Here is a 26,413-nt window from a genome sequence, read left to right as displayed (position 1 = left end):
ACTTGCTGGTAGACGGCTGCGTTGACCCTGGATCTCAGGAAACAGAGTGGACCGACACCAGCAGATGACATGGCACCGCAAACCATCACTGATGGTGGAAACTTTACACTAGACTTCAGGCAACGTGGATCCTGTGCCTCTCCTGTCTTCCTCCAGACTCTGGGACCTCGATTTCCAAAGGAAATGCAAAATTTGCTTTCGTCAGAAAACATGACTTTGGACCACTCAGCAGCAGTCCAGCTGGTGTCGGTCCACTCTGTTTCCTGAGATCCAGGGTCAACGCAGCCGTCTACCAGCACATTTTAGAGCACTTCATGCTTCCTGCTGCTGACCTGCTCTATGGAGATGGAGATTTCAAGTTCCAACAGGACTTGGCGCCTGCACGCAGCGCAAAATCTACCCGTGCCTGGTTTACGGACCATGGTATTTCTGTTCTAAATTGGCCCGCCAACTCCCCTGACCTTAGCCCCATAGAAAATCTGTGGGGTATTGTGAAAAGGAAGATGCAGAATGCCAGACCCAAAAACGCAGAAGAGTTGTAGGCCACTATCAGAGCAACCTGGGCTCTCATAACACCTGAGCAGTGCCAGAAACTCATCGACTCCATGCCACGCCGCATTAACGCAGTAATTGAGGCAAAAGGAGCTCCAACCAAGTATTGAGTATTGTACATGCTCATATTTGTCATTTTCATACTTTTCAGTTGGCCAACATTTCTAAAAATCCCTTTTTTGTATTAGCCTTAAGTAATATTCTAATTTTGTGACACACGGAATTTTGGATTTTCATTTGTTGCCACTTCAAATCATCAAAATTAAATGAAATAAACATTTGAATGCATCAGTCTGTGTGCAATGAATAAATATAATGTACAAGTTACACCTTTTGAATGCAATTACTGAAATAAATCAAGTTTTTCTAAATATTCTAATTTACTGGCTTTTACCTGTATATATAGCTAGAATTCACTGAAAGTCAAGTATTTCTTATATATATATATACATATATATGTATATATGAAATACTTGACTTGGTGAATTCTAGCTGTAAATATACTCCTCCCATCTTAACCACGCCCCCAACCACGCCCCCGCCCCGTATGCTAAGTATGCATGTAGAGGTGTTCGTAAATTGAGCTCCCACTTAATTTTGCTGGAGGACGGTGAAACTTTTGTTTTGCATTAGAAGGCTAAGCCAACTACACAACAAATCGAGCCAACGTACCATTCACACATTTCTAACCTACTGTGTCCGCTCGAATGCAGCTGGGATAGGCTCCAGCGCCTCTGCGACCCCGAGTGGGACGAGCGGTAGGAAATGGATGGTTGGAAAGCTGGAAGTATTGCTGGGATGTTACTGACGTCACGTCCAGCTCACGTCCCGCCCAAGGAATATTGGTGGTGGTCAAGGTAGCTCTGTTTTCAATGAGTACGAGGCGCCATTTAGCCTTTCTCGAAGAAAAAATGCCCTATGCTTGTGTTGTTTTCAGCTGTATGAACCGTTCAAATTGCCATCCATCCATCCATTTTCTACCGCTTATTCCCTTCGGGGTCGCGGGGGGCGCTGGAGCCTATCTCAGCTACAATCGGGCGGAAGGCGGGGTACACCCTGGACAAGTTGCCACCTCATCACAGGGCCAACACAGATAGACAGACAACCTTCACACTCACATTGTTTGGTATGTCAGCATGGAATACTTTCCTTTTAAACGATGCCAAAAGAAGACTTGGTATAAATTCATGCATACACATTTTACGCAATTTGTTTTAGGTTACACATCACACATTAGTAGGTATTCAGGAATCATTTTAAAGTTTTAGTACATTAATAGTTGTCTCACACATATTCTTGTCCTGGGCATAGGATGGTCATCCTGGTGCACATTAAAATGATTAAGTGCTATTTTTGACATCAATGATTACATTTTTGTACATATATTTCCATATAGAAACTTTGATGAATGGAAGAATGTGTTTCTTGTTTTTTTTTTTGTTTTTTTTTAGCTATTTTGTGGTTCATTAAAAATGCATAAACATATTTTTAATGCATTAAAGTTAGACAATTTGGGAAAAGATTGCATGAGTCTAAATTATGGGGAACATTTGAGAAAGAAAGGAGAGAGTTTTAAAAATATTTTGTTGTTAGTTTTTTGTTTTGTTTTGTTGTTTTTTTCTCAGGAAAAGTAAGATGAATAATATTTATTTATATAAATATTTATGGTGATTTGGGAACTCAGAGAGCATTCACTCAATGGAAATGTTTTGCTTGAAGCAGAGAATGTTTAAAAAAAAAAAAGAATATGCTGAAGACATTGAAGGCACTTCTTGTGACAAGGACCTAATACACTTACATTCAAAATATCTGACACGTACATTGATATGAAAAGAACTGACACATTTTCTCAGAATGTTTCCTTTTTAATTTCCAACAGTGCCTGGGTGACTTATATAGTGGACCATGACTTTGATCGCACACCTCCATCCTTGATCTGCCCACAACAACCAAATCCTGATTCAACATCCTCCAAGATGACAGGTCCAATATCATCTGCCGTGCCAATTTATTCAGTTCTACCTTCACCTAGACAGGTAGTGTGAAATTGAAGGATTGAGGGATTTGACATTTTGTAATGCTAAGTACAGATTTTGCTCGCATATACGTACACCTAACGATATGAGTATAATGATTTTATCATAATATTTCTGCACGCTAACTATCATATAATTCTTATTGTATATCATTAGGTATTACTGTAAATGGTGAGTTTGAAGGTAACACATATAAAAGGGACACACAATAGAGCCCTGACATGAGGGTGTGTGGTATTTGCGAGCGGCAATAATCATCAAAATAAGCCTGCAGAGGAACAGTAACCATGGAAACCGGAGTCAGAGTAAACAAAGACAACCTAACCCCCCTTTGGAAAATAATTGTTAGGAACTGTTCAAGGTGTTGACCCCAGGATGCAGAGACGGGAGGCAAGTTTGAATTACAAAAAGGGAAAAATTTAATTAGTCCAATAGGTGTAACAAAAGGTGATGGGGCAGAAGCGCACAACAACATGAATTACAAACAAAAACAGGTTCCTCAGTGGTCGGCAGGCCAGGGCGCAGTGAGCACAGCAAAAAGTCCAACACAGAATCCTCTTTACCTCAGGGAGGCTAGGAGGCAAACACAAAGAGGTGAGGGATTACAGGACTAAGGAGAGACAACGTACCAGGACTGGTGAAGTGAAACAGGCGCATGAACGTGAGAGGTTCAGGAGATAATAATCGGCAAGGCCAAGCTGTCAGTGGCGAGCTTAAATACTCTCAGGTTTAAATTGGTTGCAGGTGTGCCTTAGTGTCCGCCCCTCGCTGAGGACTAATGAACTGAAGAAAACCGACATCACAATAAAGGAGAAGGCAGGGAAATTATAAAATACAACAGTACCACGTGATCGCTTCGGGACGAGGTTCGACAACTCATAAACTGGCCAAGCTACAGTTCAGGATCTGGATAGAGAATAAAAATTGTTTTTAAAATGCCAATAGAATCAAAGAATTACGGCAAATTTGATCGAAACTTATTAGCTTCTTTAATATAAAATAGCTAACCTGTATTAAGTCTTTCAGCAGACCTCAGGAGGCGTAATGGTGTGTGCGCACACCTTTTATGCCACTTGACGTGGGTTCTATTCTCGGCAACGTCACTTCTCGAATGTGTTTATCACTGTAAACATTACGTTGAATAAAGTGGCTCATTCTGTAATTAATATTTTTTAACTAGCCAACAGAAATCAATAGCTGATTGATGGAGAGGTTTTGTCAAAAAAAAAACACAACTAAAATCCACTAAATCTCATTTGTTATGTACATCTTTGTCCAAGTTACATTATATTGTCATCTTCCTCTTTATACCATTCCCTCAATGTGACAGAAAAACATTATCATATGATATGATGAACACACAGTACATATTCACATATAATACATACATACACATATAATACATATTTTATTATATTTGGTTAACTTACCTAGCAAAACCATTCAGTCAAACATTTATTATGTTTATGGTCATTTTACAAGAGCCATAACAGACGCAACAATTTAATGTGTCACACATTATGTAGTTAAGATACAGCTACTTGTAATTATATATTTGGCCAGCAGGTGGTGTCTTGTGCCGAAGCTTGCATTGAAGCATCAGAAATTCTTGAACCAATTGGCTCAATGCCTCATGAAGCTTCATCTGCCCATCACTATTATCTAATCATGACATGCAAAAAACAACAGCTGTGAAGCAGCGCCACTCTAAATAGGAGACTGATTGGCAAACGGGCATAGGTGTGGGAGCCAGTACTCAGTGGACAGACAGGGGAAGTGGAACTCCAAACTAAGAGCACTGGACAAGAACTAAAACACCACACAAATGGGAAAAAACAACACAAGTCCAAACCAGTCACAAGGGTGACACATATCAACAATGATTTTTTTTTTATCCAAGCATATCTGATAAGTCCCTTTGCAAGTTTTTTTTTAAATCAATGAACAAAAAAATTAAGTTAATATATGATGAGTAGCCCACATAAAATGATGCTTCAGCCTACACCTTTTCAGTCAAAAAAATAATTGTTTTTTTCATTATTTCTTTCTGTTTCGTTTTTGAACATATATGTATACAATGTTATATATTGATGTGTGCACTTGACTGACATAAAGCCATTAAACTAAACAAGTGTGTGATTTCTTCATTCACTGAGAAAAGTCAATGCCAGCACTGAAAGGTTAAGCCAACAAAAAAATTTAAAGTAATAAACGGTGTCAGGGGTGTGTGTGATAGACGTCAGCAAGCAACATGCAAATATCTCCTTGTTGTAGAGCAAGGGAGTTACTCAATTGGATAAGCAGAAGGAAGTTAGAAGTATAAAAATACCCATTGTTATGGGGAAGCACCTGTCGTGTATCAGCAATTTACACATTTGGGAGGCACTTCTCAGTGAAAACACACTGGGAGAACTTTGATAGAACTTGTGAGTAAAGCTACAGACTTCACCAGGCCTGGGTCTACCTGCTCTGGTAAGTTATCATGCAATTTTATATTATTACTGAAACCAATAAAAAAATAGAGAGGTTTGATTCATTACTCAAATAAACGTTAGCTTGACTTTTGTGTGACAACTCTAAATGAAAAGAAAATACAGCTCATTTTGCTGTTTTCCCATTAGTTCAGTTTTTTGTTCATTTACAAACAGCATTGTGGAATTACCATGACAGTGTTAATAGCAAATGTGTGTTTGCTTTACTATAGATAGCTAAGGAATACATACTCTACCAACCCTTTATAATGCATTACATTTCAAAATCAATGCACTTTTACACTGTCAAATAATCAATGCACTTTTACACTGTCAACACATCTAAGAAACTGGAAAAAAAAGTTGTATAAAATATCTCCATGTGGACGTTCAATAAAGACAAATATGCATGTTTTCTTGACAGAAATTACACACCATTTTGTCAATACTGGTTTTAAGGCCAGTAGGCACCCCGCCAGTAAACACACTGCTATGGTCTATAGCGCTCATCCAGTTTGGTATGATTCTCTTGGCGCAAACTGATCTGTAAGCGCCTTAACCTGATTTGCCAGATCTTTCTGTTTATAATCACACAGGTCAAAGTGAATGTGTTTTATGAAGATGTGACCCAGATCTTAAAGGGAGTTTGTTAAGTATCAAATTGTAAAACAGTCAATGCATGCCTGTTCAACACAATTGTTGTCATGTCTGTATTATCATGTTTTGTTTTAAGTCATGTTTTGTTTAGTTTCTGTCTTTTCACTCCCTTGTCTGGTCACCATAGCAACCATTAGTTTTCACCTGTCACGTCACGCACCTGTTTCACGTTTTGACTCACACACACCTGTCACCAATCATGTCACTGTTATTTAAGCATACCTTGTTCATCACTCGTCCTGCCTGCATTGTCGTTATGTCACTCTGGTTCAGGTCTCGTTTTGACAAAGTAAGTTTCTATGTCCATGTCCTAGTTTTTGTTAATTAGCAGCTTTTTATGTTTTAGGCACACTTGCCTTTTTTGGTTGTATTTTCGTGTTTTGTGGTATTCAGTGTTTTATGAGAAATAAATCACTTCCTACCTTTACGCTGTCGTCCGGAGCCGTTCTTGCGTTGGAAGAACAACCCCGCAGCAAGCTGCGACCCCCACGTGACAGAATGCAGGCAGCATACGTTCTTCCGCAGACCGGCCACGAGGAGGTGATGGAGACGCACTGGCAAAAATGGAAGCCAGCCAGAAAGGCTTTTTCTCGCCAGCATAACGCGTTGTTCCCCCAAAATCTTCATCCGGACAACAAGATTCCACAACCAGCCCATTCTCCCTTCCCGCCGCAGGAGACCCGTGCTGATGACGTCATCCCGCCCACTGGTGATGACGTCAGAAACCAAGATTTTTTTTTTGAGTCTATTTACACCCTCCGTCAGCCGCCCACCAAGGACTTCGTTTAAAAAAATAATCCTTTTGAGAAATTTTTTTCTAAATTTAGATTTTTTCAGACCCAGTCTAAAGTGGGGGTGGTGAATAGATTTTCTGGACAATTTAATGGGGAGGATTCTGCCCCCCTCCATACCTCCCCCCACCCACCCTTAAAGAGAGTTCCAGACCGCAGGGAGCGCGTCTGGTATCCGCTCCTTGAGGGGGGGCTAGGGCTGGGAACTGCACTGGTGGGGTGACTCAGCTTCACCATGTCAAGCCACAGCCTCCCTCACGGCCGCCACCACCAGTCTTTTACCATGCCAAGCCGCAACCCCCAGCTAGACCACCTCCACCTGCACCAGTAGCTCCACGACGCCAAGCTCCGGTACCAGCTCCACGACGCCAAGCTCCGGTACCAGCTCCACGACGCCAAGCTCCGGTACCAGATCCACGACGCCAAGCTCCGGTACCAGCTCCACGACGCCAAGCTCCGGTACCAGCTCCACGACGCCAAGCTCCGGTACCAGCTCAACAAGTCCAAGACCAAGACCCTCCACGCCAAGACCAAGACCAGCCATGCCAAGACCAAGACCAAGACCCGCCATGCCAAGACCAAGACCAAGACCCGCCATGCCAAGACCAAGACCAAGACCAAGACCCGCTATGCCAAGACCAAGACCAAGACCTGCCATGCCAAGACCAAGACCCGCCATGCCAAGACCAAGACCAAGACCCGCCATGCCAAGACCAAGACCAAGACCCGCCATGCCAAGACCAAGACCAAGACCCGCCATGCCAAGACCTAGACCAAGACCAAGACCCGCCATGCCAAGACCTAGACCAAGACCAAGACCCGCCATGCCAAGACCAAGACCCGCCATGCCAAGACCAAGACCCGCCATGCCAAGACCAAGACCCGCCATGCCAAGACCAAGACCTGCCATGCCAAGACCAAGACCCACGCCAAGACCAAGACCTATACCAAGACCCACGCCGAGCTTCGCCGCCTGACGCGCCACGCCAAGCTTCGCCGCCTGACGCGCCACGCCGAGCTTCGCCGCCTGACTCACCACGCCAAGCCACGCCTGCCACGATGACTACGCGCCTGCCTCCTCGTCGGCCACGGATATGGCCGCTACCTGGTCGCCCGCCACGCCAAGTGCGCCCACCTCCCTTTCGGCCACGAATGTGGCCATTCCCTGGGCGCCCGCCTCGCCTGCTGCAGCGGCGTTCCACTCGCCGCCGCCACCTAACTCTGCCCCGGTGGATACGGGGACACGTGGTCTGGCGACCCACCGCCATGTCCCCCTCCCGCCCTCCCATGACTTTTTTAAAGTTTTTTTTCTTGGACATCTGGTATCTGTCCTTAAGGGAGGGGCTCTGTCATGTCTGTATTATCATGTTTTGTTTTAAGTCATGTTTTGTTTAGTTTCTGTCTTTTCACTCCCTTGTCTGGTCACCATAGCAACCATTAGTTTTCACCTGTCACGTCACGCACCTGTTTCACGTTTTGACTCACACACACCTGTCACCAATCATGTCACTGTTATTTAAGCATACCTTGTTCATCACTTGTCCTGCCTGCATTGTCGTTATGTCACTCCAGTTCAGGTCTCGTTTTGACAAAGTAAGTTTCCATGTCCATGTCCTAGTTTTTGTTAATTAGCAGCTTTTTATGTTTTAGGCACACTTGCCTTTTTTGGTTGTATTTTTGTGTTTTGTGGTAGTGAGTGTTTTATGAGAAATAAATCACTTCCTACCTTTACGCTGTCGTCCGGAGCCGTTCTTGCGTTGGAAGAACAACCCCGCTGCAACCCCCACGTGACAATTGTTCTCCTTAACAAAAAACCTTGGCAAAATTATAAAATCCCCAGACATGGACGATGTTCATTTAGTCCTTTAATTTTGTAGACAAAGCAGATAACAGTATTTTCTTGCTTAAAGAAACCCTAAAATAAATCAAGAACATGTATTGTGGTAGTAAGAAAGAGTTGCATTTTTCAAATTTGGAATCACTCAATTCTGAGGAAACAATTTACACATTACAACACACAACTAGTACTTTGTTGCACCAACTCTGGCTTTTATAACAGCCTGCAGTCACAAGTGACAAACCGTACTTTTCAACTGTACCTTAAAACTTGACTTTATTATAAATATTTACATGAACTTTATTAACACTTTTTGAGTTCTCAATGTATAAAAATCATGTTAAAAAAACAAGACATGATCATAAAATCACAGATGTGAAGTTGCAGCATATCAGTCTAACTGCATCCTAATTCACTGTTAAGACTCAACATATTTCAGTTTTTTTGTTATAACTGTGTTGTAAATAATTGTAGAATACCAACTACCAAGTTATTGAACTGTTACTGTACAAGTCATGCAATTATTAGCAAAGTAATTGCTGTGAATTTATTCAGACTTGTAACTTGTTTTATTAGTGATCGTGTAATGTTACTTCATATGTAATGTTCTATTGGCAGTTTTAATGTTTGCAACTATACCTGATTACAAAATAAAAACAAATGTATAATACTGATATTTTTTAAACCACTACATGTAAAAATACATTTTGAGGTCAAATTAATCTGAGTCTTTTGCTGTGAAACGGGGGTCGATGTTTTAACACTTTCATATCTATATTTGATAAGATCTTGATGTCAGAACTTATTGATGCCATATTGATGTTAAATGCCCACTGGGTTCCAATTTGCCTATCAGAATTACTGTAAAATGTATCGATGTTTTTCGGAGCTGAAAGAATTATGCTTTTCTTTTCAGCCAATAGTCCTCTTCTCCAGCTGCACCCATGCCAGGGTAAACCAGTGTTGCAGCAACAAAATGAGCGTTACTCCACTAAACATCTCTCTGGACACTCAGATTACCACCTATAACCAGTGGAATTTGACCAGCTATCATCCAAATGGTGATACATACGACTCACACTTGCACACCCATTCTGTCCCTCTACCATGTCTTAACTCGCAGAAAAAATTGTAACTTCTTAACGTGATCTTCCAGTTCCAATTATGATGTCTGGATACAGAAGTGGTCGCCTCTGGACTCATGATTCCCAGCCTGAGTTCTGGAGTAAATACCAAGTGTGGGAGTGGCTGCAGCAGGTCATGGACATAAACCAGATTGATGCCTCCAATATCCCGTTCCATAATTTTGATATGGATGGCCACCAGCTCTGCAAACTGACCTACCAGGACTTTGTTCGAGCAGCAGGAAGTCTGGGACCCATTCTTTTCCACGGCATAACACAGCTCAAGTGGAACGGTACGTCTACTCCGACTGTCTTTAAAGTGAAAGGAAAAAATGTGTAGAAGGAGAAAAGTCACAGAGGCAGAAAGAGGTGATACTCTACAATAGCATACACAATAGAGACACAAGGAATAAGGACTTTTCAGGTAACCATTGTGTGTCTCAACATGAACATTAAGTTCAATCAAGAATCCAACGAAAAGGCAACTGACATAAAGTAATGAAGTCATGAATCTCCTCGTAATGTTTTAGCTTCACGAGCATCCGGTGAATTCTGTCAACCGTTTTATCTACGCCCGCTATCAAAGACATTTTTAACACATGAAATGACGCAATTAGGTGTACAACAGGTTTGAATGAAAGGTCACAGTGCAAAGCAACAACAAAAACTGTAGTTCTCGCTCTCTCTCTCTATTGCAGGGGTGTCAAACTCAAATACAGAGTGGGCCAAAATTTAAAACTGAACAAAGCCGTGGGCCAAGGTTGAACAAATTAACCTTATAATAGGGACCCAAAAGAGTTTTGCATTTAATATTGAACAAGCAAGGCTTATATAACTTTATAGTGACATGCAAAATCGAGTTTCAAATAATAATTAAAAAATATCAATGGCATATCAAATACAATTTAAATAAAACTTGAATGCCTCTTTGCTATTTGCAGCCTTCTGAGGTAAATATCAAAATTAACTTTTTCCACAGGCTAATACATTTGAAAATAAAATAACAATGCATAAACCAACCATTCAGGACTTTAAACTGCTCAGTTTGCAACACACTGATCTAATCTGATGTGCCCAAGCCAGATACCTGGCATCTTTTCGTGGATGCTAGTTCATTAATGTCGGGGCTTAGGCTTTGAGCTGAGGCAACCTTCATTATCGAACGAAGGGGTTCATCAGTCAGTATATCTCGTAGTCCACCCGGACCACAGTCTTGGGGGCGTGCCTTAAGGGCACTGCCTTTAACGTCCTCTACGAGCTGTCGTCACGTCCGCTATTGTCACGTCCGCTATTCATCCATTCTAACAACGTGCCGGCCCAGTCACAAGATATGTGCGGCTTCTATACGCATACACAAGTGAATGCAACGTATACTTGATCAACAGCAATACAGGTTACACTGAAGGAGGTTGTTTAAACAACTTTAACACTGTTAGAAATATGCGCCACACTGTGAATCCACACCAAACAATAATGACAAACACATTTCGGGAGAACATCCGCACCGTAAAACAACATAAACACAACAGAACAAATACCCAGAATCCCATGCACCCCCCCCCCCCCCTCCTTGTGCGTCGGTTGAGGTGGGCGGGGTTTGGTGGTAGCGGGGTGTATATTGCAGCCCGGAAGAGTTAGGGCTGCAAGGTGTTCTGGGTATTTGTTCTGTTGTGTTTATGTTGTGTTACGGTGAGAAACACTAACTTTTATTGTATAAAGCTTGTATAAACCATTATAATAGAGTGTAATACCAACAACTACAGTAGTTTTTGAAGTAATGCAATAGGAATAATAATCTACAGTATTTATCTTGAAAAGTGGACTTTTACGGTATCTTTTTCCAGCTGCTTCTCCGTCTCAATATTTTTATGGATAAATGGCCTCTATTTAGATATTATTATTACATTCTTGGTTGCTTTTAGACTCATTCTGCTACAGCGCAGACAAGCAGTGACATGCTTGAATTTATTTCCCAAGCTGGTGACACGCTTGGTCAAGGATTTGATGATATCTTGTTTTTAATTCAAAGAATATCATACACTTCTTCTCATCACTGTCCTTCACACTCACTTTCTTCCCTTCCTTCCCAGGGTTGGAAAACAAAGTTATGTCTATCTTAAACTATAAGCTAATGCTAGTGAGTAAGACCAAATGTTTTGGAATGTTTTTCACTGTAGCATTTTGAATTGCATTTGATGCTTGTAACTCAAATGTTTGCTTGCCATTTTAAGGACAACAATTAGCCCAAAAATTGCTCTTATCTCAACACACTCTTAAGTTGGGGCACTCTTAAGTTGAGGTACCACTATATATACGACTGATATAAATATGTCAGTATTTTAACCATTAAGGATGTACAGAGGTTTGTAGCAAGTATACTTTCTTAAAGGGGAACTGCACTTTTATGGAATTTAGCCTATCGTTCACAAACATTATGAGAAACAAGAACACACGTCTTTTTTTTTTTTTAGGATTTTAAAGATGAGAAAAACACTTGAAACATGCGGCTCATAGGAGTCACCATTATAGTCTTGAAAACAACTTCAAAACCCTCCATCAACACTGCAAGTATATTTATAATGTAGTAACAGACGCATTCAAAACAATATATAATATTGGTAACACTTTAGTATGGGGAACATATTCACCATTAATTAGTTGCTTATTAAAGTAACAGAGACTTAATTTAGAGTTATTTGGACACTAGGGGAACATATAAGGGTTAGGGTTAGGGTTACTAATAAGCAATAATTCTGAGGTTATTGAGGGAAGACTCTTAGTTAATGGCTTACTGGTTGTATAATAAGGCCATACAGAATAAGGCATTAATAAGTACTTAATATTGACTAATTAAGAGCCTGATGTTACTAATTTGCATGTTAATAAGCAACTAATTAATGGTGAATATGTGTTCCCCATACTAAAGTGTTACCATAATATTTACTGTATTTTGATAATTTTATTCAACACCAAGACTGATTTCTTTAGTGCATTGATTTCTCATTTTTAAAGTGATTCAGAGGTAGAATTGATTGTTTCTATTAGATGCATTGCTAGCCACCAAGAACAACCCGATTTTTACATGTTAGAAAGGGGAAAAAAGAAAACCTTTTGTCTTCTTGTCTCTCATAATGATTGTGAAGGATAGGCAAAATTCCCCAAAAAGTGCAGTTTCCCTTTAAGGGCTTTTATAAGCAGAATAGAGCGACTTCCATAGGCTCCATTGTAAGCAGATTTTTGATCGCATTTATTTAAAATTTAGAATGCAACAAGAAAAGAAAAACATATGTTTTCTTGTCTTACAAAAGGCTTGTGAATGATAGGCAAAATTCCAAAATAGTGCAGTTCCCCTTTAAAAGAAAAACTCAAACTATGATGTTTTTATTCTATGCTTTCTCTCACTACCTTGCAGGGGAATACCATGTGGAAATGAATCAACCAGAACTAAAACCAGAGTGTAAGAAAAATCTAATTGTCTCGTCTGGATACACATTGTAATTTTCTAACAATTATTTTATACAATGTTTTTTGTTTTTTTTACAGTAGACATTTCCTGTGCATTTTCAGATGTCAGCTATCCGCAAATAGGTACAGTAAATGTACACATACCATCTTTGATTCTATATTTTTTTTAAATTCGAAATACATGATTAAAGTGTTGCCTTTACCTCTGTTTGATATAGAAGTATTTGATTCCTTGATCCCCCCTCATGTCTCACCCTCGCTTTCCAGCCCTGGTAAGAGTAAATAAATAAATATACAAATGACGTATGAATATTTTTACATGTCACATTTGTAAGGGGAACAAAAATCCAATTATGTATATTATCTTTTTCTTAGAAATCCAAGTGTCTTACAAGCGTCCACAGCAAGTCAAAAAATACAGTAAGTAGAATAAAAAACCCTTGAAACCTCCGGTATAGCTCGGTTGGTAGAGTGGCCGTGCCAGCAACTTGAGGGTTCCCGGTTCGATCCCAGCTTCCACCATCCTAGTCCCTGCCGTTGTGTCCTTGGGCAAGACATTTTACCCACCTGCTCCCAGTGCCACCCACAATGGTTTAAATGTAACTTAGATATTGGGTTTCATTATGTAAAGCGCTTTGAGTCACTTGAGAAAAAGCGCTAAATAAATATAATTCACTTCACTTCACATCATTTGGACCACAGTCTTGGGACACAAATCTTGAACATTTCATCAATCAGGAGTATAAAAACCTTTTAGTTTACCCATGTTGTCAATGTTTTGGGTTACCATAATGGGTTTTTTTTTAATTTATTAAAGATTTATTTAGGATTTTAAATTTTTACAACACATATAGAGCAGTATACATTGACATGTTGGCAATGCGAATGTCCACAAAACACCACAAACAACAGGGGGAAGGAGACAACAAGAAGAGACATTTCAATAAGACTAAACTTAACAGTCAGTGGAGAAAAAAAAAAAGTATATATATGCATACATACCTACACACACACCCACATACACAAATACAGTAAAGCATTATGAAAACATAAAACTAAGGATATGCATATATGTATACAAACATACACACACACATAGATGAAGCCCCTCCCCCAAAAAATAAATACAAATTCCAAAAAAAACAACCTACTAAGGTAATAATACAATTAAATTAGTGTGTGCCGCTAATATACCTTGGAATGTATAATGTTTAGCAAGTAAACTGAGAATTTTAAGTTGATCAATGGGGTGCGCCTAAACAATAGCAGCAGCATCCAGGCTCAAGTAATCAACATGTTCCTGAAATGAATGCCAAATGTTGGTGAACTTTGCATCAGAGCCCTGAAGACAGTGCCTTATGTTTTCCAACCTCTATCATAACGTTTTTAGCAATTCTGCGCTGCCAACTTTGTGGGGGCAGGTTTTTCCTTTTCAGCATGGCATTGGCCCACTGAACAAAGCAAGGTGCTTCAAAGCATACATACAGTCGTCCCTCGTCAACCGCGGCCAATTAGTTCCAGGCCTGACTGAAATAAACAAATATTCACAGAATATGAATATTGGAAATAAACAACGTATTTTCATCGTTGGAGCATTAAAAACTGTTTAAGTCTTGCAACCTTCTAAAATATGTTTTTTTTTTCAACATTATAAAATCTCGCTAAACATGAAATAACACCCATATAGTCAACTTTTTGTTTCACTCAATGTAGTAGCTTTGATTGTCTTCTACAGTGGATACTCACCGGTGGCCCCAAAGATCCTCCAAGCGTCATGGCTATGGTCGTCACCGGGCCACTACAAGTCTAACCTAAACAAGTAAACAGTGAAAATATTTTTTAGTAAATCAAGACCACAAAATAAAACAAATTATATCAGGAGGCATTTCCTGAAGTCTTTCTACAGGCCGGTTTACTACAACAGTAGAATAAAATGCTGAAATGATGGTTTATAGTTATAATGTACCACTCCAAGATTTAAAGTACCAGTAGAGTGGAAAAACAACTTGACTTTTTTAGGCTTATTTGTGTTTCATTGTATCCATTAAACCATATTCAATTGTGTTTACAATCCGCGAAGTACTGTATGTGAAAACACAGGTTAAACATCAGAAAATGCCACAAATTCAGTCAGCCATTTTGAATATTGCGCAGACATCGCAGTAGTAACGTTTCTGCACTCTGACAATGTTATCAGATCCGTCATACTCGAAATATGCAAACATTTGAAAGAGATGTGGTGTTTTTCATTCACAATCCTTACATAAGACAAGAACACATGTGGTTGGCTTTTTTTATGCATAAATAAAAAGCCAACAATTGATTCAACAGTTTGAGGGTCCTCTGTTGTGCTCATTACATGCTCTCTAAAAACGTCCAAAAACTACCAACAACATTCAATTTACAGGCCTGAAAATTAACCTAATATGAGCAATATTGCTATTATAAGCGCCAATGTAGACAGACTATTTTAGCGGCATAGCAGTGAGCTATTGCTAGTTTACGCTGCTATTGTTGACACACTGAGCCGACGGCTGCTTCTGCTTCGTCTCAAACTTGCTAAAAGTAAATTCTCCATTATAATTAATGCAGCTCTCACCTGATAGTAGACAAATGTGACCATGGTCCGGCCACCTCTATGAAAAATGTATGGAGGCGCTGACTACAAGACGGCCACGACTTGGAATTGTTTCCTCTCGTTCTGGGTAATCCTTCTAAGTTAGAACTGGGCTTCCATGTGCTAAAACCACAGGCGTAAGTGTTCTACAAAAACTTTGTCAACTTGACAGTCGCAACTATGATCGTTAGTTCTGTTGTCAGCATTCCATGGTGTCCTGCATTATCATTTCACACCCCTCAAGCCAAAGCTGTGTTATTGATGTCGTAGAAGTCCATCAAAATAATTAATCTCGACTTTGGCCAGACAGCTGCTATTCTTGTTAGCTCGATGCTACGTCCCACTGCTGTCTTTTGAGACAGGTGTTGAAGATGAAGTACATCAAAAGGTTGTTCTATCAAAAGTTGGTCAAGATATAGCCATTTGTGTTATTGTTTAGTAGTGGTCACTCTCAACCCGGAAACAGAAGTCCCACTTTTATCTTTTGATCGCCACAACAAAATAATAGCAAACAATAATTTTTTAAGTCACAATCTCACCCCTGCGTTTTTTTAATGAAAAAAACTAAATTGTTGAACACTCGCCTCACTCTTGCCTAAACGGCGCATTGAGTTGCAGGACGGGTAAACGTCTGGAGCAACAAACCACTCGCTACTTAGCTTACAATCCAGCTAGCTTACTTGTTGTCGCCTCTGTTCGCTCTCCGAGCCACAACGTTGGCGGCTGTCCACTTTGCTAATCATATTTGAATGATAACAATCTAAAGACTGTTAGTTCTGAACCAATTGTACTTCTGGAGTATTCACGGATGTAAACAGAGGTCACAGCACCAGAAGTATTTTACCTGAGGGTGCGTGGCTGTAGGCTAGAGTTGAACAAATGGGAAATGTTTTCTAAGTTTTTTGCATGCATGTTATAGAATTGTACATTACATTCTCAATGATAATAATGTTCGAAAAATGATCTACTAAAAATCAAATAATACAATAAATAAGTACATGGGCCACGAAAGTGTCAAAAAAGACATCCAAAAGAGGATGGTAAGTGACAATACATCTAGATGTAAAATATAGTGTAGAAATGCACCCGATTTTAAGAAATGTAGTCTTGATTTTCAAAATTGTCTTTCGGGGCGTGGCAGCACTTCATGCCAATAGAAATGTTATTTTTTTCTCAAAGGGTGCTCACATGCCTGAAAATAAGACAAATACTGCACTGAATTAAATAAAAAAACATGATTAAGACTTAATTAATCACTTAATTAAGGCCAAAAACACATTAAGAAAAGCTTTTGTAGAAATGTAGAAAGAAACATGAGTACATGAGTTTTGTGTGGAACAACCCAAGAAACCTGACCTCAACCCCATTAAACACATTTGACAGGAAACAGCGGTTGTTAGCCAGACCCAATCTCAAATCTAACATCAGTTACTTCTGATTAATTCATGTAACAAACACGTGTCCCAATACATTTTGTCCTTTTAGTGTATTTTTGTTACCTTTTTTTTTTTTTTTTTTTTTACAATAAATAATATACATACAATATGTACTTCTACAATACTCTTTTGCTATACTCTGCAGATCCAAGGGGGACCCACTTATGGGAATTTATCAGAGACATTCTACTGTACCCTGAACGCAACCCAGGCCTGATCAAGTGGGAGGATAGGAAGGAAGGGGTGTTTCGCTTCCTAAAATCCGAGGAAGTGGCACAGTTGTGGGGCAAGAAGAAAAACAACAGTAGCATGACGTACGAGAAGCTGAGCAGAGCAATGAGGTATGACAACACTGCTAACGTGAGAAATAAAAAAATAAGAAACTGTGGGTTTTAAGGAGTTGGGTTGTAGTGAGTTATTACACTCAGTGGTTGTATAATTTACGTTGAAGGGGAGAACTGCGCATTCTGACTCCGAAGACTGTTTTATTATTCTCCACAGCTGAGTCAGCAGAAATATACATACCAATTTACCGTTGTTGTAAAAGTGACTAATCTCTATTTTTATTCGTTTGTACTGCTTTTAATCCTTATCTATACACCAATGTAAATTCCAATAAAATAATTGCTCGACCCAATGAATATGCTCCCTTTAATTAAGCCTTTTTCCTGCAAATTGTATTTGACTTATTGGTAATATTTTGCAGATTTACATTCCAATGAGCTCGTCATCATAGGTGTAGATGCTAACTAACTCTAGCATGGCGTTGGAACGTTGAGCTGGTCTATCAATATTTTGCCATGACTGATCAACCCTCAGTGTACTACCCAATGGTAGTATGGTATAATATACTCCACACTACAGCTTCAACTTCCAAAATTGCAAGTGAAATCAAGCCACTATCCTCTTAGATTCTCAATGCCTTTCCTTGCTTGGCACTCGGCATCAAGGGTTGGAATTGGGGGTTAAATCACCAAAAATGATTCTCGGGCGTGGCCACCGCTGCCGCTCACTGCTCTCCTACCCTCTCAGGGGGTGATCAAGGGTGATGGGTCAAATGCAGAGAATAATTTTGCCACACCTAGTGTGTGTGTGGCAATCATTGGTACTTTGACTTTTAACTTCAACTCTTATCACCTCTAATCATCACCTTATTATTTAACATGCTTTTGTGTGGAAATATGTGAACTGGCAAGGTAAAGTTTGTAGTATAATATTTGCATGACGAAGGGTAAACTTTTAAACACATCACAAAAACAAAATCCTAAAAAACATTAAATATGTGAAATGTCTTTAATTATACATGCATGTTCTATGTTAGACAAATTTACTGACTGAACCACTGAGAACCAGACAATTCAAAGACAAGAAATATGCCACAATGGATCTATGAATATTCTCATTCATCCAGGTCATTGTATTGTCAGGGCATTGATTTGAACTGATCTCGACTGGACTGTTGAGATTGTCTTAGAAGCAGGCTTCATTTGGTCATGCTAAGAGACTTAGATGGGACAGTTCTTGTCTAAGAGGCAAAATACTTTCACCCTGCACCAGGTCCTCAGACTAAAGCTGTCCTATCTAAGGCTGTAAGCATTACCTAATGAAGCCTGCTCAGATGTCTTCTAAAATAATCTGAAAATTCAAGTTGCAATCGATTCAATGCACTAAGTGTACCATAATAGTTTTAATTTGTCAAAAAGGTTGTCTTTGTCAATAACTAGTGTCAATTATATATTTTTTTCATCCATAATTTTTTCTGCTGTTTTGTAGAAAATAAGTAACCATCTTCATTATTTTATATTAATAAGTACAAGTAGTAAGTACTTAACGTCCACCGTAGGAGACATTGCAAAAATGCATTGCTGAGTCTAATGTGACTATATGTAAGTGCTTAAAGGGGAACTGCACTTTTTTGGAATTTTGCCTATCGTTCACAATCATTATGAAAGACATGACGACGAATGAATTTTTTTTTTGTGCATTTTAAATATTAAATAAACGTAAATAAAAGTCTGCTTTTAGTGAAGCCAATGGGAGCTCCTCTATTACGCCTATAAAACCTGATAAATAACCATTCAAAAAACGAAATATTAAATATGCAAAATAGTATCCCCAAACAGTAAGACGTTTTGACACACCAAAGTCTTATGTTTTCTTTTTGTTGGTACATTACTTCACTTTTAAGAAATACATTAGATTTTCGTTTACCTCTAAATATGTATCGTATGTGTATATTTCAGTGATTTCTAATGCATGTCTGTCCATATATCCAAAAAATATAAATATAAATTTACAGGTAATACTGTTTTTATTGGCTTAACTAAAATACCACGTACATACATAACTCAACTGATTAAACATCAATCAAGAGACTGTTGCAATGAACTATAGGTAATGTTACAATTGCTGTCATGTTTTTTCCATTAATAAGTGTATCATTTTTCTCTGACAGATATTATTACAAGAGGGAAATCCTAGAACGAGTAGACGGACGCAGATTGGTCTACAAATTTGGTAGGAATGCCAGAGGCTGGAGAGAGTCAGAGAAATAAGACTGTCCTTGTATCATCTGTCGTCTTTCTTCTGTATAGTAATGAATACTGTTATTACAATGTAATGTAACATTAGCTTGACAGATGAGAGCTATTTGAAACCTTTGACTTTAACTTTGTACCTTTTTGTTGACACTTCAGTGAAAGCTATGTTTACACAAAGTAACCTAACAATAAAACACCAGTAGCATGACTGCAGATCAGATAATCCCGAATAAAGGTCGGATGCCGAATATGGGAAGGATGACGATCACAGTATCAAAGTGAAACACGAATAACATCAAATAAGCACTATGCAGCTATGAAATACAAGCAACTTGCGATTAACTTGTAATATTTATCTCTGTATTGTCATATTTTGTTCCTCGTATGTGAATGTGTTTTTTAAAATAAACAATCTTTTTTTTAGTCTTGGTACAAAGTTTTTTTTGTCTGTATGCAACAACATGCCATTAATTGGAATATTGTGGATGAATATACATGACTGAATGACTGGAATTTAAAAGGAGCTAATACAGTTGGTATTAAATCTCATATCATTTACCATTGCCACCATGGTAAATTATGGGTTATACTTGTATAGTGCTTTTCTACCTTCAAGGTGCTCAAAGCGCTTTGACATTATTTCCACATTCACCCTTTCACACACACATTCACGCACTAATGGCAGGAGTTGCCATGCAAGGCACTAACCCCGACCCATCAGGAGCAAGGGTGAAGTGTCTTGCTCAAGGACACAACGGACGTGACTAGGTTGGTAGAAGCTAGGGATCGTACCAGGAACCCTCAGGTTGCTAGCATGGCCACTCTCCCAACAGCGCCATGGTGCTACATGGTGCTTTCAGCAGGATCTACATAAATAAAAACCCAACAAGATCAAATCGGAGTGAATAACAGAAGCCAATTGTGGTTTTGTGCTCATATGCAAATATAGAGCCTAATCTTAACTTAGTTTTACATGGCTATCGCAAACTTTGTTTGCATAGTAGGATTATGATTGACGCCTCATTTTATCAACTGTTTCCATTTGTTCCTCACTGCTGTGTTTTAACTGTGTGACTTTTTTTGCTTTGGCCTTAGTGTCATCCTTCAGAATTAATTAAAACAGTCCCAGTGGAAGGAAGTCACTAAAATTACGAACTAATTAACCAAAGCTTGTTAAATAGCGCAGTTGACTGAATTACTGAACAAGTGGATGCATTCAGGATCAATGATTGCAAACAGACTGATTATACAGTTATGCCGGTTTCTTGATTGAGATGGCTAATTACATTATAGTTTCATAAAACAGAAAAAAGCACTCTAAAAGACCGATACCCATCTCATCCCATTCTCTCAATCATGTGCCTTTGTTTTTATATTTTGCTTACACTGTAAAAGCACGCCAAGACTATTCTCAGATAGCTAAATTATGCGACAAGTTAATAGACAATGTAGAATGACACTTGTGATTATTTATTATTTAACTAATACAATTAGGGCTGTCAAAGTTAAGGCAATAATGAGTACATGGAAATTTGTTATGTTTCCCAATATGATGCCAGGTTGCAAAGTACTTTTTAGAGTTTACTGCACAAAAACAAAAAAAACAACAGTTCACTCACCCAATAATCACTCGTTGGGTGAAAAAAAACTTGTACTAGGCAAGTGGCAAGCTGTAGGAGTAAACCCGGCCAGGCGATACCAATGAGCTGCAAACAAAAGACAGTAGTGAACGATAAACCACACATTGGAGCAGAAAAAGTAAGAATGGGATCAGCTGTCGAAAGGGCCAGTACGAACCTGCGATCGTTTGTTATTGTCAGTTACATAAAGGGTTAATAATCACCGACAGGTGCCAGCGCCCCCCGCGACCCCAAAGGGAATAAGCGGTAGAAAATGGATGGATGGAGGTGCTGTCTGCCGTACCGTTCTGCTGGATGAGGATTTTAACATGTGCGGAGGAAAATAACAGAAAGAGCAGTGTTGGGTTAGTTACTGAAAACCAGTAATTAGTTACAGTTACTAGTTACTTTATTTCAAAAGTAACTCAGTTACTAACTCAGTTACTTACACCAAAAAGTAATGCGTTACTGTGAAAAGTAACTATTTAGTTACTTCTCCCCCCCCCCCCCCCCTTTTTTTTTTAAGGCTCCCATTAATGCCCTTTTAGCCTTCATTTCAGTACTGTTATTGCACTGGAGAATAATACAATCTGTTGATCAACTTGACATGCATTTGCATCACTGAACTCAGAAAGCATTGTGGTCTACATACAACACACAAAGACAAAGATATGTTTCAAAGGGCCAATTTATTTCAGGCCAGAACAAATTGACAAAACTATTTTAAATAGCTGTAACATAATGGCACTTTAACTTTAACTTTAAGGAGATAGGATCTTTGATCCAAGACACAACTTACATTTAACTAAAATGTTATTTTCTTTGTGCTCGACAAAAGAAAAGTATTGAGAATATCTCCATGTTAAAAAACTCGACTTCTGGCTTCGCCATGATGTCTTGTTAGTTGTTATGAGAGTAGCGTATGTGTGTGTGTGTGTGGCCCTTTAAGATATGACAGCATGTGAGGTGAGTGACGTCAGTGAGTGAGTGGGCGAGAGAGGTGAGGGACCGGTGACAGTGAGTGCGTGCAGGTGCTCTAGCTTGGTGGATGGCTGCGTCCAATAAAGTCACAAAGTTGCAACAAACTATGAGGGGCCGTTACGGACATTATTCAGAATTACCTCTTACATACACTACTGAAATGCTCTCACACAAACAACTGAAATATTTTTCTTTTATACACACTACAGAAACACTCTTATAAACACTACTAAAATGCTCTTACATACGCTAATGAAATGCTCTCACATAAACAACTGAAATGTTTTTCTTTTATACACACTACTGAAACACTCTTATAAACACTACTGAAATGCTCTTACATACACTACTGAAACACTCTTATAAACACTACTGAAATGCTCTTACATACACTACTGAAACACTCTTATAAACACTACTGAAATGCTCTTACATACACTACTGAAACACTCTTATAAACACTACTGAAATGCTCTTACATACACTACTGAAACACTCTTATAAACACTACTGAAACACTCTTATAAACACTACTGAAACATTCTTACATACACTACTGAAACACTCTTATAAACACTACTGAAACATTCTTACATACACTACTGAAACACTCTTATAAACACTACTGAAACATTCTTACATACACTACTGAAACACTCTTATAAACACTACTGAAACATTCTTACATACACTACTGAAACACTCTTATAAACACTACTGAAATGTTTTTGTCTCACGCACACACACACACGCACACACACCTGGAATTATTTTTTACTAGTATGTATAAACGGATTTCACCTGTGTGTGTGTGTGTGCTTTTTACACGTCCGTGTGAGAAACAATTTCAGTAGTATGTGTGCAAAGATTTCAGTTATGTGTATGAGCGCATCATACCAGTGTGTATGCAAGCATTTTACCAGTGTGTGTAAGAGCATCTTACTAGTGTGTGTGAGCGATGTTGCATTCCGGTTCCGGTCACCAATAATCCCCGCCCCTTTTCAGACAAGTTTTTTTATTTTATTTTATTTTTTTTAAAGCCAAGTTGTTGAAAAAATGTCTGCCGACAAGTAGCTTAACCGAGGCGGGAGCTCCACTTCATAATTTGAGGGCTTCAGCGGAGAATATAAGAACACTTTCAATGCAACAAGGGTCGCCCCTACAGGACGCGGCACCTGAGCGGCCACACAGGTGCCTTTCTCCTCCCGACAGCCAAGCAGCCTGGAGCAAATGTTACCTTGCGAATTTACACTGCAACATCATCAAGTGCAACGTTTCAGTTCATGGACATCGAAGCAAGAGGAGGAAAAGGTAATTAGGCATTATTTATTTCTAAATGATTGTTGAATCCCTCGAAATGTAAGGCGACATGGCATTGTAGTGCGCTACAATGGTAACATGTCGTAATGTGAGTCACGTCGTGGTACGTCAGTAGCTAATCAAATACTAATGATAATGGATTACAATTATTTAGCGTTTTTCTATCGACTTGATAAGGGGTCCCCAAACTACGGCCCGCGGGCCGGTTACGGTCCACCAAAGTCCAACATCTGGTCTGTTGGAGAAAAAAAAAGTTGTATTATTATTTTCAATCTGTTTTTTCTAATCCATTTTTTGGTGTCCCCTAGCCGCTCAGGCAAATCATATTGTCTAAAAATGCATTTCCCTGTATGACTTATATTGTCTTGGCTGTTTTCATGTGATCTGATTGTTACATTGTTATTCCAGAGTCACCACACAGCTGCGTGACCATTTCAACAAGGACAGAATAAACAACCTCTGGATTCATGGAACTTCTCTGCACACAAATATATTAATTGGAATATTCAATCAATTTCACATAGAAACATTGTGATTATTATTTTCAACAGTGTGTTGAAAACAACCTTTTTTGGCTCAGAAAGGTTCCTTATGTCTTATTATTCATATGCTTTCAATACTTGTCGGTGTGTAATTCCAGACATAGATGTAAACATTAATGAGACAACAATGAACATTTTTCAACAAGTGAACCCACTTGAAAATGATGGCAACTATGGAATAGACATTTTCACTTCAATTCTGCACTTTATTCAGTGAACAATATGTGATATATAAGGTTTGTTAAAATGTTTTCTTCTCTTGTGCAGTGTATTCTGCAAATTAACATTTTGTAAAAAATAAATAAAGGAACCTGTTATACAGACATATATGAAGTTGCCCACTTTATTATTGCAAATATCAAAATAACACTGCAATATGTTTGTGCTGTAAACATTTATGTTTCTACCGTTAAGGTTTTTAAGTTATTTTATGTTCTGACGAGTAATGTCATCCAGCCCCCACCATCACACACACTTTGTCAAAATCTCCCCAAACTTGTCCCAAATGTTTGTGCTACACAATTTTTTTGTCTTATGATTATTGTATTTAGGCTAGGTGTAAATATTAACACATTAACTTAAACTATAATTTTAGACAAACAATATATATTGTCTGACTACAAGAAGCATTGAAAAGTATATAAATAATAAGGCATAACAGGGGCGTCACTAGCTTTTAAGGGGGGGGGGGGCTTAGCCCCTAGGAGATGCACAGGATGCGGGCGAACGTAGCGCACGAGCAAAACACTTCACAAACGGCTAACAAAGACTTATAAATAATTCATTGTTATTATTATTATTTCAGTCGGTTTATTTTCAATCTGTGTTCAGTACAACAACAAACATGGCTTTGCACAGTGATATTTTGTTTACAGCATCAACAAGAAACAATTACTTGCATGATCCTTCAAGATACACTGAAACACAATGAAAGTCATGGCATTAGCCTCTATGTTATTACTTCACAACATAGAGGCTAATGCCACCACTTTAGCTCACAATACAATAATTGTTTGTTCCCAAATATTTTGAAGTTGCACAGATTACATTTTGGGCACATATGTGACTAAAATGGTTGTAAATTAAAGCCCTGGAAATATTACTTAGTTACTTGAATTAAAATAATATCTGGATCGGGATAATTTGGCTTATATATAATATATATATATCCATCCATTTTCTACCGCTTATTCCCTTTTGGGGTAGCGGGGGGCGCTGGAGCCTATCTCAGCTACAATCGGGCGAAAGGCGGGGTACACCCTGGACAAGTCGCCACCTCATCGCAGGGCCAACACAGATAGACAGACAACATTCACACTCACATCCACACACTAGGGCCAATTTAGTGTTGCCAATCAACTTATCCCCAGGTGCATGTCTTTGGAAGTGGGAGGAAGCCGGAGTACCCGGAGGGAACCCACGCAGTCACGGGGAGAACATGCAAACTCCACACAGAAAGATCCCGAGCCGGGATTGAACCCAAGACTACTCAGGACCTTCGTATTGTGAGGCAGATGCACTAACCCCTCTTCCACCGTGCTGCCCTATATATATATATATATATATATATATATATATATATATATATATATATATTATGGCAAGCCGATAAGGAAATTAAATATATATGGAAGTCTGAATAGAAATGAGAAAGGTTTATATATACTGTAAATAAGAAAGACTGCTTTCTGCTGATCTGAAAAAGAGCCAAAGCTGTCAAAGAGTTGAGGGATCATCTTCAAAGTGCAATGCTGAAACAAATAATGCAAACAATAAAATGTAATTTCCAGGGCTTGAGATTAACGGAGTCCCGGGGACGGTAAAAAAAATGCACGTGACGAAATGAAATGCTCCCCGGGACAATGGCTTTTAACCATTGTTTTTCTTTTTCTTTTTATGTATTTATTAATTTTACATTTGATATTAAATGTCTTGGTTTTTCCTCCCTCTGAAAATACAATACAATAAAACAAATATATTTAATGATGTTTTTTTCATTATTTTAACAATAGGATAATGTATATTACTTTATATAGACTCTACCAGAAACACAAAACTTAAAAACTAAATTATTTACAATTGCAGACACAAGGTTTCGTGCAGCTTCACTCATTGTAAAGGAAGACGGAAGTCCACGCAGGAGAAAAATGACTACAAAGATGGTGTCTGGGTTTTTCTTATATATATATATATATATATATATATATATATATATATATATATATATGCAAGGTCGCAAAGAAAATGCGGACTGGATTTTGAGTGATGTGGGCATTTTCTATATGAACAAGTGGAATGGATTGGATACCGACGCACTAAAGGGGCTCTCTACCTTACGCTATGAAGTGAGGGGAAACTGAGTGAATAATGACAGGTTATATAATTATTTATTTAAACTCATATTCGGGCCACTTTATAATGAACA

At 38.8% G+C, this 26,413-nt stretch overlaps 1 protein-coding gene across 1 annotated transcript; it reads left to right on the top strand.

The window, feature by feature from the left end:
• Positions 1 to 4,903: 4,903 nt before the first annotated feature.
• ehf (ets homologous factor) lies at positions 4,904 to 19,930 on the top strand. Its single transcript, XM_061969303.2, has 9 exons — positions 4,904 to 5,060; positions 9,261 to 9,405; positions 9,501 to 9,761; positions 12,881 to 12,925; positions 13,012 to 13,056; positions 13,152 to 13,205; positions 13,309 to 13,353; positions 17,132 to 17,327; positions 19,442 to 19,930. The coding sequence occupies exons 2-9, from the start codon at positions 9,321 to 9,323 to the stop codon at positions 19,539 to 19,541; spliced, it is 831 nt and encodes a 276-aa protein (XP_061825287.1). The 5' UTR covers positions 4,904 to 5,060; positions 9,261 to 9,320; the 3' UTR covers positions 19,542 to 19,930.
• Positions 19,931 to 26,413: the final 6,483 nt, after the last annotated feature.

Source organism: Nerophis lumbriciformis, linkage group LG10 (assembly GCF_033978685.3).
Source record: "Nerophis lumbriciformis linkage group LG10, RoL_Nlum_v2.1, whole genome shotgun sequence".
NCBI lineage: Eukaryota > Metazoa > Chordata > Actinopteri > Syngnathiformes > Syngnathidae > Nerophis > Nerophis lumbriciformis.
Note: the sequence above shows the minus strand (reverse complement) of the source record. Positions and strands in the feature narration are given on the sequence as shown.